This window comes from Cervus elaphus, chromosome 1, assembly GCF_910594005.1.
Source record: "Cervus elaphus chromosome 1, mCerEla1.1, whole genome shotgun sequence".
NCBI classification, from domain to species: domain Eukaryota; kingdom Metazoa; phylum Chordata; class Mammalia; order Artiodactyla; family Cervidae; genus Cervus; species Cervus elaphus.
Window position 1 is genome coordinate 48,531,053 of NC_057815.1, and position 14,786 is coordinate 48,545,838.

A 14,786-nucleotide genomic window follows, 5' to 3' on the forward strand; every position below is an offset into this window, starting at 1 on the left:
GAGCTTTCATGATGATTGATGTTCTTGGGTACATAGTGTTTCCCATGAGTATCATAATATACTTAACCATCCCTTGTGGTTACACATTTACATGGATTTTTGCCTGCTCTAACCCAGAGAAAGTACATCTTTGCACATACAGCTGTTTCATTATGTTAAATTATTTCCTTTGGGATAAATCCCCACCATGTCCTTTGTGGCTTTAAAATAATAGACTCCATTCTCCAGAGCTGAGTCTCTACAGAGGCTGGTAGAACAGAAGAATTCCAAGGCATGTTAAACATGACCAGGTTTTTCCCTAGACCAGATGCCTTCATTTTGGACCCAGAACTCGCCAACTGGGCAGGTTTCAGTCCCTGCAAGGTCACAAGCTTGCAGCTGACAGTAGGAGACTCAATGTTAAAAGGTTGGATGAGGCTCAGGTAGTGGATCTATGGTAGCGTTTTTGGCATCACATGGTTTCACGTTCACATCTTTTCCTTTATCAGCATGTGACCCTGGGCCAGCCACTTAACCACGATGAAACTCCATTTCCTCATGTATAAAATTGGTCTAATAATGGTATGCTTCTCATTGGGTATTGTGAGCATTGCACCTGGTAAACACTGGGCCCTGCCCCTTGCTTCCCTGTAAGATTGGGTCTCAAACTCAGCAGCCTAATTTTAAGGTCCATTTTGCTGCTTCCAGCAACCCCCACTCTCTTCCTTCTCCCTTCCCCCCTCTGCCTTTCCCCCTTGTACTTTAACAAGTGAGACAGAATCAGGGGCTTCAGGTTTCAGTAGGACCCTCTTTCTAAGAGACCTCAGTTTTCCCTGTGACTGTTTCCTGCTGTCCCCAAAAGGGAGCAACCCTGTCCTACAGAGGAAGGGCGATATAGCTGTAACCAGAACCAGCTCCATGGACCTGTGAGAGCTGGTTGAAGGCCTCTATTGAACCAAGAGGCAAAATCTTTCCTACCATCAGAAAGGTCTATATCCAGGATGTAGGAATTTCTGACTCTAGAAAAGGCCTCCACTTAGAATCCTGACCCTTTCAGCCTGATCCTCGTGTGGACACTCCCTCAGGCTCCTTCTCATCATTTTGTTCCCACCACTCTTTACCCTGCAGCAGCAGCTCCCACAACCTTCCAAACCACTTGCAGAGTTCAGGGCAGAGTCTCAGAAAGGGGTGAGCTGTGTCTTTATGGAAACATTGATGTGGAGCAATGGACTTAATCAAGATCAAAGTTTTCCTGGGAGCTGTTGATGCTGAATTTAGAAACAGACATGCTGTTGTTCCCTGGTATCTTTAGCAACAAAATCAAACCATTTGGTTTATTTCTCCCACTGCTTATCATCTAAGATCTTGCTGGAGGTTCAGAAAGCCTTCCATTTGAAAGGAGGTCCCAGGAGCCCACAAGACTGGGGTGCTTGGGTCTGAAATAGTCCATTACAGGCGATGCGGTCCCATCCCTCCCTGGGAGCAGTACTGCCTTGTTTTCTTCTGGTCTTTCTTCCCAGGAATTTCTACAGTGCAGGCTGTTGGTGAGTGTGAGACAAAACCTCAGCTGATTCCACTTTTGTAGCAGAGAATACATGTAGTATGATCTGTTTTAGTGGTTCTAGTTTTGACTGCTTTGTGATTTGCTCTATTTATTCTTGCCCCATTCAGAGTGAAATCCCCTGGCCTCATGTCCACAAAGCTGAGAATCATATTTATGGACATAAGGTTAGAACTGGGTCACGTTCTGTTTACCTAAGTGGGTTGATGGAGAGAGTATAGGCAACCCTCTCTATAGTTACAAGAATGTTTAGCCTGATTTTTCCACTCATAAACAGTTGCACAAGGCTTGCAAGTATGGAGAGACCTATAACAATGGCCTCTGTGGCCCATAACAGGTATTAATGGTGGTCATTTTACTGGCAATGACAGCTACCTCTGAATTTCTCTTTCCAACAGACACAGTTTCTCGGAGTTTACTTTGTCTCATCCCAAGAGTTCCTTGCTAATGCCTATGTCTTAGCCGTGCTTCTGTTTCTTGCCCTCCTACTGCAAAGGACATTTCTGCAAGCATCTTACTATGTCGCCATTGAAACTGGAATTAACTTGAGAGGAGCAATACAGGTACTTGAATGATTATCTTTTCACTTTGCAATAAGGACCACATTATGTGTCCTCATGAACACTCAAGAATGATTCCGCTGTGAATTTATTGTTTTGTTGCCCTTTGACAGTGTTTTGAAACTAACCATTGACAAGGCAGTTGACACGGTGGAAAATGCCTTGGGCTGGCCTTGGAACTGTAGTAGTTCCAGCCCTAATTCTGCCTTGGACTAGATCTGAGATGTCAGCTGCTTAGCCTAAAGTGGGACAGACATCACTAATCAATCACAGAACTTTTTCCTGCTGAATGCAAGTGCAGCCTCATAATCCTTCTACAAATACTGTTCCAGGGCTCTGCTACTGGACAGTCTTCTTTGGTTACAAAAAAGCATCTTTGACATACCAGGATTAGATAGACTGAGTAGCTCAGATGGTAAAGAATCTGCCTGCAATGCAGGAGACCCAGGTTCAATCCCTGGATTGGGAAGATCCCCTGGAGAAGGGAGTGACAATCCACTCCAGTATTCTTGCCTGGAGAATTCCATGGACATAAGAGTCTGGTGGACTACAGTCCATGGGATTGCAAAGAGTCAGACACGACTGAGCAATTTCAGACCAGACCAAGATCAGTTTGAGCTCTTAAGTCTCAGGCCATGATGAGAGGGATATATCTGGCCTGGTAGGTCCCTGGGTCTAGGTTCTTGCTACTGCCTGCTGTGACTTCCTCCTCAGAGTCTGTTGGAAGGCTGATCAAAGTCAGGAAGGATTCAGGGACCCTTTAGGCAAGGTAGTGATGAAGCCCTCTGTTTTCATTAGAATTTTGGTTCCACTGTTAGAACGGAGAGACCCAGTGTGATCGTGGCTTAAACAGGATGGAAGTTTGTCTTTCACGTTTGGTCACGGCTGATACAGTCATCAGAGATCTTGGCTCCTTCTGTACTGTTGCGCTGCCAGCCTTCTCACATGACTTTGTCTCATGGTTTAATGTGACTATGGATATCACCACTATTGTGTCTGCATTTAAACCAACAAGAATAAAGGTGGGACAGTAGGAGGGAAAGCTGCCTTCTTTTCAAATCATGATGCAGAAGTTGCAGAGATCCTCTTCCATCCCGTTGGAGAGCAATTGGCCACATGGATGCACCTAGAGAGGCTAGAAAGTGTGGCTTTATTCTTGACAGGCTTTTATGTCCTGCTACAAATTCTTCTTATGAAAAGAAGAGAATGGATAATGGGGGACAACAGCTAGCAGATTCTGCCGTACCCAGCAATGCCCATGAAGTCAGCAGAACACTAAGAGGTTGTGACTAAATCCCAAAGCTGCCTCATTCTTCAGAAATGTTCCTTAAAATCATTTACATTGACTGGTCCTCTAGGAGCCAGGATCAGAAGCACTGCAGAAAAGGGACTAAAGAGAAGGGTATAGCCTAGGCTGGAGACAGTGTCAAGGTCCAAACTCTGGTTATCTTGGTATAGTCCATGTGAATGGTGCCCCCTGGAGTTGTGTAGTACACAACTTGTGAAGCTGTGCATGACAACACTCCATCTCCAGTGCTTTTTTGTTGAAAAGCAGAGCCATTTCCTCACAAAGGTCATCATGTGATAATGATGGAAAGATCCCAGAAAAGGCTAAGACACTTAAGACTCATAGGGGTTCAGATCTAGGAGAACCAAGCTGTTGCAAGTTCAGAAAACCTTTCTAAAATCCCAACCTCTGTTCAGAGCCTTCCAGTGATAGGCAGGAATATACCACTACAAACAAAAGCCAGTTTTGTAGCCAAGCAGTTTTGTAATTAAATCTACTTTCTATTTCTGTCATAAATCACACTGTAACCTAATATTTTCCAATTATGTTAAAAGAGGCAAATATGGCTTTTTAATGTATTAGCATGTAATTGTTTTTATTAAACTGTCTGAATATTTTGCATGAATAAGAAAGATTAATTTATTATGCCCCCAAAAGAAAATGCTGGCATTAATTATGGGAACAAATTAGAAAAAAATTCTTCCTTTCAAAGATTTACGGAAATCTATAGATAAAGATTTATGTCTTCATGAGTTTGAGAACAACCACAGTTCTTTCACAAAAGGTTATGAAGCAAAATTCCTATATTGTATATAATTTTTGACATATACCAGATTTTAGTTGTGTAATTTTGTGAATGCTTGTCTTTACTTAATAATGCTTTCTTTGTTAGTTTACCTTTGTTCCTACTTCACTGAAACTAGATTTATTATTATTCTTTAAAAATCGATTGTATATAACTTAGGATAAGCCTAGATCTATCAAAAAAAACGTCACTGCCATTGTTTTAAACCTCAACTACGGTGTACATAAACTCAAAAAAGACAGAAGGTCATGCTTCAAGCAGACCTGCCCCACGAAAAAGCCTGGCCTTACACAAAAGATGGATTAAGGGCTGGGAATCCACCTTACAACATAACGCACAATAGAATTTCCTTCAAGAGCAGGCATCCCCAGGTCATTAAGACAGAAATGCATTTTTTCTTGTTTCAGGACACATAGCCTGAAAATTGCCATCTTTCTGGGAGGCACAATCGCTCTGCACATAGAGCTTTTAGGTTCAGAGCTCATGGAAAGCCATTACCATGGCTGTTCCTCATGTGCCCTGGAGAGACAGAACAAGGTCCTTGGGGGTGGCTGGACTCGGGATAGTACTAGAGCCGATCAACATACGCATTGTCTCACGTAAGACCTTCCCAGGCTGAACCCTTGTATTTATTTCAAGGCTCAATTAAGACAGGATTTAGCCCCAGAGCAAACCCCTTTCCCCATTAGAGAAGCCACATTAAAACAGATGGCTGCCACCTTTCATCATTTTTATGGCTCTCAAGTGTGTTCTCCACTGGCCTCCAGTAAATCAAGAATACAACTGGGCATGGCAATCTGCTTTTTTTTTTTTTTTTTCTTCTCTTTTTATTTATTTGAAAGTTGACTTTATATAAATTCTACAGTCCTGTAAAGACATATGATAGACTGTTCTTTGTCTAGCTTTATTTCTCTGAATAAATGATTATTTTTGGAGTCATTTAGCAATTTTTCCTGAAGTCAATACTGTCAATGCAGTCATCTAAATAGCAACACAAACAGTAATTACTGTGGTTACTTGTAAGATTTAAAAGCCAATTAAGTCCTGTCTCCAAGGGAAAGGTCCTGCTTGCTGGGGAAGTAGCTTGTCATGCTGGTGTAGATTCCTCGTGGGAGTGCTGCCTCTCTGACTTGCTTGGACTGTGGTCAAAGCCCTTTACCTCTCTGAGCCTTAGCTGCTCCATTTATAAAACTGGAACAGTCACACAGTGCCCTTTACAGGGCTGCTCTGGGGCTCCATGGGGGGGATTCCTGAAGAGCCCCCGGCACTTTAGAGACACACGGCATCTGGAGTGGTGATTAGGGGGTTGATGATGACAACCATGAAACACTCTACTCTCATTTCCAGACCAAGATTTACAATAAAATTATGCACCTGTCCACCTCCAACCTATCCATGGGGGAAATGACAGCCGGGCAGATCTGTAACCTGGTAGCCATCGACACCAACCAGCTCATGTGGTTTTTCTTCTTGTGCCCAAATCTCTGGGCCATGCCAGTACAGGTAAGAGATGTGTGCTTTGTCTGGAGTTGGGAGACACAAAATTGGAATCTGCTGGTGCAGGCACAGTGGCTAAGAGCCTGCCATCTTCCATTCCATGTTTACCTATACCTTTCACCTCCTCGGGATCTCCATGGGGTACATCCTGGGTGTCTACACTGCCTCACACTCTCCAAGGGGTCTAGGCATCTCTCTTGATGATCAAAGAAGGCAATGGTTACTAAGACTTTAAAAATGCAGCCAACCTTAAAAAAAAAAAGCAAAACAAAACTGAAAAATAATCATGTGTAGAACACTTTCACATAAAAGCTGTTACATTGAAAAGTGTACATGATGTGTTTTTAAGTGCGCTTTTAGTATTCAAAACATATATCTAAAAACATGATGCGTTTTAGTATTCACAGTGTGCTTCCTGCTAAATTGGAATACACATATGTATGCATTTGCACAGATCCACACAGGAAAAAAAGAACTAAAGGGCCTCATGGGGGCTTACAAGTGATTTTTTTAAAGAAATGAATTCTTTTTAAAACTTTATTTATTTTTGGCTGTGCTGAGTCTTCGTTGCTGAGCGGGCTTTTCTCTAGTTGCGGTGAGTGGGATACTGTTCATTGCAGTGCACCGGCTTCTCATCTGCTGGCTTCTCTTGTGGGCTACAGTAGTCGTGGCCTGAGGGTTTGGTGGTTGCAGCTCCCAGGGCTCTAGAGCACAGGCTCCATAGTTGTGGTGCGCAGGCTTAGTTGCTCCACGGCACGTGGGATCTTCCCAGATAGAGATGAACCCATGTCTCCTACATTGGCAGGTGTGTTCTTTATCACTGAGACACCAGGGAAGCCCTACAAATTTTTAATTTATCCGTTTCTAAATTCTCCAATAAGCCTGTTTTGATTTTGGAAATCTAAACATGGCATTTTCTAAAGCCAGACAACTTTTGAGATTGGCCCTGAAGGAGGCGTGTTCTCCTCCGACAATAGAATGCGAATCCTTGGCATGGTTTACTGACTCCTGGCCTCGTCTGCTCCTTCTCCCATCCTGAGCTGTTCCTCCACAGAGTCTGTGACCCCTGTCCTGTGCCTGAGGGTGAATCTTCAATCTGGTGCTCAGGTCAAAAGCCAAAACCCCAGATCCATTCCCAGAAAGTCTGCAGGCTCCCTGGGTTCAAGATACTTAACCTATCCTGAACCTTAGTTTTCCTCATCTGTGAAAAAGGGGAAGATTCCTACTCTCTGGAGTTGCTCTGCTGATTCAGTTAGATAATGTAAGCAAAGCACCAAGCAGGGAGCCTGACATAGAGTGTTGTTTAGTCGCTCACTCGTGTCCAACTCTTTTCCAACCCCATGGACTGTAGCCCGCCAGGCTCCTCTGTCCGTGGGATTTCCCAGGCAAGAATGCTGGCATGGGTTGCTATTTCCTTCTCCAGGGAATCTTCCTAACCCAGGGATCGAACCCACGTCTCCTGCTTAGCAGGCGGATTCTTTATCACTGAGCCACCTGGGAAACTCAAAGTTTGTATTTAAGAGACACTAAGGAAAATAGAAGAGGCTTGTATAGGGAGGCAGCCAGACAAGATTGGAAGAAGTGTGTTAGTCACTCGGTCATGTCTGACTCTTTGTGACCCCATGGACTCTATCCCACCAGGCTCCTCTGTCCATGGAAGTCTCCAGGCAAGAATACTGGAGTGGGTTGCCACTTCCTTCTAGACAAGATTGGATGTAGGGCAGAAAATCTGATGGTCCTTTTTATGGTAACAGCCATATATGCTATCCCCCGCTTACTCACTCCCAGACCCCTGTGCCCCCTCCGCTCTGCTAAGATCTACCATTTTATCTTTTATCATTTTACTTGTTTCCCTTGAACAACTCGTTTCAGGAGATTTTGTCCACCAAACCTGCTACAAACCTGGTTACTATTAATAATAGTTTTTATTGCATATGGACCATTTGCTAACAATACTAACTAACAGCTAATAACCACTGCCCTGTGCCTGGCCTGTCCAGCCTCTCTCACATGTGTAATTAACCCTCACAACGTAGTGGGAGGAAAGTTAGGTAGGAATTTTTACCTCCACTGATTACTTGCTGCCGCTGCTTAGTCGCGTTAGTCGTGTCCGATTCTGTGTGACCCTATGGACTGTAGCCCGGCAGTCTTCACTATCCATGGGAATTCTCCAGGCAAGAATACTGGAGTGGGTTTCCATGTCCTCCTCCAGGGGATCTTCCCAACCCAGGGATTGAACCCAAGTCTCCTGCATTGCAGGCAGATTCTTTATCGCTGAGCCACCAAGAAAGCCCCCACTGATTACTTATCTATACTTATTTATCATGAAGTATCATTTGACTTTCTAGGTTTTTAACATTTATTTTCTAATATTTATTTATTCATTTGGCTGCACTGGGTTTTAGTTGCGGCACACGGGATCTTCAACATTCATTGTGGTATGCAAACCCTTAGTTACAACCTGTGGGCTATAGTTCCCAAACCAGAGATAAAACCCAGGCCCCCTGCATTTATCTTAGCCACCAGACCCCCAAGGAAGACCTTGATTTTTTGTTTTCAATTCCTCAAAGACTGTACCTTTGCCCTTAGAGCTTTGACCAGCCCTCAAGACCCGGTTTTACCACCAGAGCTAATATAATCCTTTCAACCGGCTCAGGTTCCATATGCAGCCTGGTTATCCACAGGGCACATGAGGCTTTTGATGGTGTTGAAAAGAGCTCTGGAGCCCCATTCCTTCATCCCCAAAGGCTCTCCCTGATTGGAATCTTTTTTTGATAACAAAGGCCTTTTAAATAACACTTTCATTGAGCTATAATTCACCAATTTAAAGTGCACAGTTCAGTGGGTTTTAGCATGTTCACAGAATTATGCAACATCATCATAATTTTAGAACACTTTCATTACCCCAAAAAAGAAACCCATACCCACTGGATGAGTCACTCCTCATCCTTGCCCCCAGCTCTACACCGTCACTGATCTACATATACTTCTTTTATATAATTTTTATGGAGGATAGTTGATGTACAGTGTTGTGTTAGTTTCAGGTGTATATATATATATACACATATATCCACTCTTTTTTAGATGCTTTTCCCATATAGGTCATTACTTTCGAAAACATAATGAAACTTCTCCTCAGAAAAACAAACGTGCATTCACACATTTTGCCTACAATTTCAGGGGCTTTGTGGGCCCCCTGAAGCTTATGGACAACTATGTTAAGGAACTTGTCCATAGTGGGGGCCTCTGTACCACCTCATCCCATGAGCATTGGAAGCCCAGAAAGGGCAAGGGCCTGACCCTGGGCGACCCAGCAAGCTGGAAGCAACACCATACCCAGGTATATCCTTTCTATGGTTCCTTAGTGACGGAGTTCCCATGAGGCTTGTTTGTTTATTTTAATAAGGAGAATCAGCCACCTTGTCTCCTACTATGTGCCAGGCACTACATGTGTGCTTATCATATATGTTCATTTAATCTTCACAACTCTGGAGAAGGGCATGGTAACCCACTGCAGAATTCTTGTCTGGAGGATCCCATGGACAGAGCAGCCTGGAGGGCTTCAATCCATAAGGTTGCAAAGAGTCGGATGTGACTGAAGCAACTTAGCATGCTTGCATGCAGTCTTCACAACAGTTCTGCTAAGTGGGCAATTAAAGTCACCACCTTAAAAATGAAAAAGCTAAGACTCAAGACTCCACAGCCAGTAAATGCTGGGACTGCATTCAAACTCAGGGCTCCCGACTCTTGGACTGTGATTGCCCCACTACTACACGAGATTGCTCTCCTGGCCTGTGACTAAGAGATAAAACAGTCTTTTTATTCCCCACACTTGCTTTGCGCACTCTGAATCCCTGATTTCTGGTGTGTTCTTCCACATGGTCCATTCAGACCCCTGCAGAAGAGCAGAGCAGACAGAGGGTCTGGGAAGCATGACACGGGGTCGGCGAAGTGTGAGGATGAGCCTGGTGGCGGCAGTGGTCGCGTCCCCAGCTCCTGCCCCAGCAGCTGCCTGCCGTGGAGGTGGTGGTGGGTACAGATACCTACACCCAGCTGGGGCCCTGGGAGTGCTCTGGGAGTGCTCTGAGAGCTCTTGTGGTATCCATCGTTACCCAAGCTGCTGAACGACACCCTGATTGCCTCCAAATGAGGACAGCTAATGAAAAGTGTGGATGCCAAGGATAACTTTCCAGAATGATGATGGGAGTGGGTTCTGGCAAGAGTTGGAATGTTCCCTAATGTGCTCCTCTGCCCACCCGTGCCAGCATTTAACACCAGTTAAACACTGGGAGGCAGGTGGTGAAGGGGTCGTTTACCAGCCCCTAAGAACCCGCTAATGCAGGAGGCGTTCTGTAATTAATATATGTTACAGAGTCAGCCACCCACTCCTCTGTCCTTGAGATGCTGCAGGATCTTAGTGCCAATCTGACGAGGGCTCAGGCAGTGCAGGGCCAACCTAACCATTTTTTTTTTCAATTAAGGAAGACAGCACATCTGTTCTTCTAGAATAAGCCCTGAATTTAGAAGTGTCTGCCTTTGAAGGCAACCTGTGAAATTGTCATCTTGAGGCTTTGAGGGCTGGCAAGAGTAATTTACACTTCTCATCAATATTCAGAAGCTGGCTGTCACTTACATAAAGCTAGAAGCAGAATGAATTCTCTTTTTAGAGAATACCTACCAGATTCATTAAAAATTAAAGACACCAGGAACATTAGAATAAAAAGTAAACTCTCAGACCCTGGACTGGTTTTGTCGGGCCTGGATACAGTTCTTTTACCCCTTTTCTCAGATATCACTTTTTTTCCAATAGAGTGAAATATCAACCTTGATAAGCAGCAAATTGAACAAAAGGTACCATCACTCTTTGTGCAGCTTCGGCTCTGAGACTGACTTCCATCTGGAAAGTAGACCTGGAGAGAGTGAATGCCTCAGTCAGGCTTGCAGATAAATGTAGTTAGTTGCCAGTCCAGAAACTCTCTGCTTATGTGAGAACGCATCATATTAATCCCTCCTTCTGGAATCACACTGTCACACCTCCTCTTCTTTCTCCGAGGAAACTTTGGAAGGCTGGACACCAAGGCATGTCCCACTTTAGGGTAGTGGGGTTGAGGGGTGGGGTGCAGACTTCGCTAATACCCCCTGGCAGGGGCTTCCCTGGTGACTCAGTGATAAAGAATCTGCCTGTCAGTGTAGGAGATGCAGGTTCCATCACTGGGTTGGGAAGATTCTCTAGAGAAGGAAATGGCAACCCACTCCAGTATTCTTGCCTGGAAAATCCCATGGACAGGGGAGATTGGTGGGCTACAGTCCATGGGGTCGCAGAGAGTCGGACATGACTGAGCGACTGAACAACGTCAACACGACCTGGCAGGGCAGCCCCCAGGTCAAAGGGAACTCATCTCCATGACCCTCCCTCAGATCATCGTGGGTGTGATTCTCCTTTACTACATCCTCGGGATCAGTGCCTTAATTGGAGCGGCCGTCATCATTGTACTGGCCCCTGTCCAGTACTTCGTGGCCACCAAGCTCTCGCAGGCCCAGCGAAGCACACTGGTAAGTATCCACAGCGCGCATGTGCCCCCCTCCCCAGCCCTCTCTGGCTCGTCTCCCCTCGTGTTAGTGGGTCTGCTCACTCTTCGCCCGGGTGCCACCAACAGCCCCTCACACATCCACACCGTGACTGACCTTAAGTACGTCACGTCAACTGTCCGGGCTTCAGTTTCTTTGTGAAATAGGGTTAATGCAGGGACATTCCTGTGGGGACAAAAGCTGGGCATCATCTGTAAAATGGCGAGGGCATTGACTCAGCTCCTTCCTCTTGGGTGGGATGGGGGCAAAGGAGACCCTCCTCTGACTTGGGGACTTCTGGCAGGAGTACTCCAATGAGAGGCTGAAGCAGACCAACGAGATGCTCCGTGGCATCAAGCTGCTCAAGCTGTATGCCTGGGAGAACATCTTCCGCACACGGGTAGAGATGACCCGCAAGAAGGAGATGACCAGCCTCAGGGCCTTCGCCATCTGCACCTCCATCTCCAGTGAGTACCCCCCACCTCTGCCAACCAGCCAGCACTGTGTGCTGCTGCCTACATGCCAGGATAGGGTGCCAGGGCTGGAGGAGGAAGTAGGGGTGCAGAAGCAGGAGACTTTGGGACCATCCCATCCAGGGATGATTAAACTGTCTCTGATAACAGAGCTGCCAGAAAGCAGTGATCTCAGCCATTGATCCAGCAGCTGTATTGAGAGCCTGCCAGGTTCAGGGCACTGGGCTGGCCCTCAAGATACAGTGATGAGAAAGACAGATGTGGTCTTTGATGTCTTACTAAGCTGATATGTTATCGAGAGGCATCAATAAATGAATAAATGACGGCAGTTTTGAATTCTCCCAAAGGTGAGGACTTCTTTTCAATAAGTCAGGCTGAGCTGCCACTGCTCTAAGGGAGCTTTAAGGAAGCTTTTGTCTCCCTGAGGCCATAGCAGTGAGAAGTTTTCTCTTTAAAGAACAAAAGCTCACCCTTGAGGTACTTACAGGTATAGGGACTGAATTTACATTAGCCAAGTGGTTTGGGAAGCCCAAATCCAGAAAATAGAGAAAAAAAAAACCAAAACATATAGAACTCTTATGGTCCCAGAAGATACACATATTAAAACCATTTTCCAGAGAACATAGGACTCCAGTGGCAAACGTTCCTGTTAAATAATGAGCTAATAATAAAGAAATTAAAATCCACTAGAAAAGATGCACCATCAGAGAGTCAGCAAATGCAAAAATTAGAATTAGTTCTTCAATACCTAGAGATGATAGAATAGTTTGAAAGAGATAATAAAATATATGTGTTAAAATAACTAAGGAGCTAAAGGAGGGCACAAGCAAAACAGCAAAAAGAAAGCCAAAAGAACTTCTCAAAATTAGAAATTCAGTTCTTGAATTCAGATGGCTCCCTGGTCCAAGTGAGCATATAGAGGTCACGCCGTGGATGGAGTCCTGGCCTAAGTTTACCTCCATAGTTGGTCTAGTGGCCCCATGGACTCATCCCTTTGCAGTTACTGCCCAAGTACATAATCAGGATGTAGATATTTAGCAGCTAGAAGACCCCATACTGAGTCCCTGATCTGCCCAGTTTAAGAGCCATTTTGGTAGGAAGGGCTGAGGGGAAGCCCCCAGAGAGAAAAAATAAAAGGGCAAGAACCCAGTGTACCGGTTAAAGGAATTTACATAACTTGAAGAGGGGATTTGTGAATAAAAAGATGTATCTGTGGAAATTACACAGAATGTGGCAGGGAGAAGTAAATGGGAAATGTTTTTGCAAGTTAGGAGAACCATTTTACAGATGGGAAATTGAGGCCCAGAGTGAGTACCTCCCTGAGGTCACTTCAGAGGTGAATAGCATAGCTCAGACTAGATTCTCTAGAATCTCTGAGACTCTCAGAGCTGAGAACCTAAATGAGGTGAAGAAAACTTAGGACACAATGGAACACCGTTTTCAGGCTGTGGTCTCTGAATGGAAGAGAAGCAACCTAGAATGGGCTCTGATGGGAATGGGAAACAAAAAAGGAAATTAGGAGAGATAGACACTACCACCCCCTCCGCCAGCTGAAGCTGGTTCCTCTGGTGTGCCAGGAAGAGACATACGTGTGGGCGTGCCAGCAGTGGGCAGCAGTGGAGGGTGCACTGACTGTGTTTCCCAGACAGGCCCAGGGGGGATGAAAAGGGATTCGGGTCATCTGTGTGTTCCTGGCAGTCCACCGCCTAGACAGAGGGTCTGGCGGGGCAAAGTGGCCTGCATTCAACCCAAAGGTTCTCACAGGGCAGGGCTTGCACTGAGCACCTCCTTGTGTCCGGCCAGACAGCACAGGACAGATGGGATCCTGGTCCGTGCAGCAGCGACCAGGCCATCCACCATCATGGCACCAGTCATAGCACCTTTCTGCAGAAATTCCTGCTAAGAGCTGATTTTCACAGAATGGAGTGATGAGCATGGCAGGCTTCCTGGACTCCTCACCGAGACACTCCAGGTTCCTCTCCATGACCTTGTGGCCTCCTCCTGGACTGAGCACTTGATCAGTTCATTCACTCAGTCGTGTTCAACTCTGTGACCCCATGGACTGCAGCACGCCAGGCTTCCCTGTCCATCACCAACTCCCGGAGCTTACTCAAACTCATGTCCATCTAGTCAGTGATGCCATCCAACCATCTCATCTTCTGGCATCCCCTTCTCCTCCTGCCTTCAATCTTTCTCAGCATCAGGGTCTTTTCCAGTAAGTCAGTTCTTCTAATCAGGTGGCCAAAATATTGGAGTTTCAGCTTCAGCATCAGTCCTTCCAGTGAATATTCAGGACTGATTTCCTTTAGGATTGACTGGTTGGATCTCCTTGCAGTCCAAGGGACTCTTGTGAGCACTTGATAGAACAGGAGAAATAGAGAAGGAGCCTCTGGGGAGCTCAGGGAAACCAGTGTCCACAACCCCAGGCCTTCTTCAGCCTGTCTGTCAGTCTGCCTACCCCTGGGCCTGATCGTGGTAACAGTAACCCCACACTGTGTTCAGCTCCGTGAGTTACAGACACTTGGCTTCCAGACACCCCATCGGGAGGAACAGCTGTTGAGGTAGGGGAGGGCTTCTCCCTCCCAACAAGAATGTGGCAAGGTGGAGTGGGCCAGGCTCACCGTTGCTACAATGGGAGAGAGAGAAGGGAAGCAGTAAGGAAACTGGGGGCACCGAGTCCCCAAGATTCCTGGCAGCAAGGTAGAGGCAGCCTCGGACCATATAGACAGGGGCATGTGGGAGCTCCTTTGCATCTAGGAAATGTATGCTCATTTCCTGCGATCTGAACTGCAACCCGCTGGGACATGGCTTCCTATGTAAACAGCATTATAAGATGCCTAGGTTTCCGGGCTAGCCCAATGAAGCCTGTCTAATAAATTCTCTTTGTCCTATGGGCCCCTAGGCAACAAGCCATGGCTTTGTGAAGGCTTTGGGGCAGGAGGACCTAGGGCAAGGAGGCTGCATGTTGTCCAGAGCTGAGATGACTCTGGAAGGATCAGGGGCTCTGGAGCTATGCAGGGGTCTGCCCGGGGCCCCTACCCTGTCCAATACTTGG

At 45.9% G+C, this 14,786-nt stretch overlaps 1 protein-coding gene across 4 annotated transcripts in view; it reads left to right on the top strand.

The window, feature by feature from the left end:
- ABCC8 (ATP binding cassette subfamily C member 8) overlaps positions 1-14,786 on the top strand; it is a 78,661-nt gene that overhangs the window by 19,959 nt on the left and 43,916 nt on the right. For all 4 annotated transcript variants that reach the window (XM_043901846.1, XM_043901861.1, XM_043901852.1 and 1 more), the window contains exons 7-10: positions 1,939-2,103; positions 5,541-5,696; positions 11,109-11,243; positions 11,563-11,725. In XM_043901846.1, coding sequence (XP_043757781.1) covers positions 1,939-2,103; positions 5,541-5,696; positions 11,109-11,243; positions 11,563-11,725 — 619 coding nt within the window. The remainder of the gene's footprint in view (positions 1-1,938; positions 2,104-5,540; positions 5,697-11,108; positions 11,244-11,562; positions 11,726-14,786) is intronic.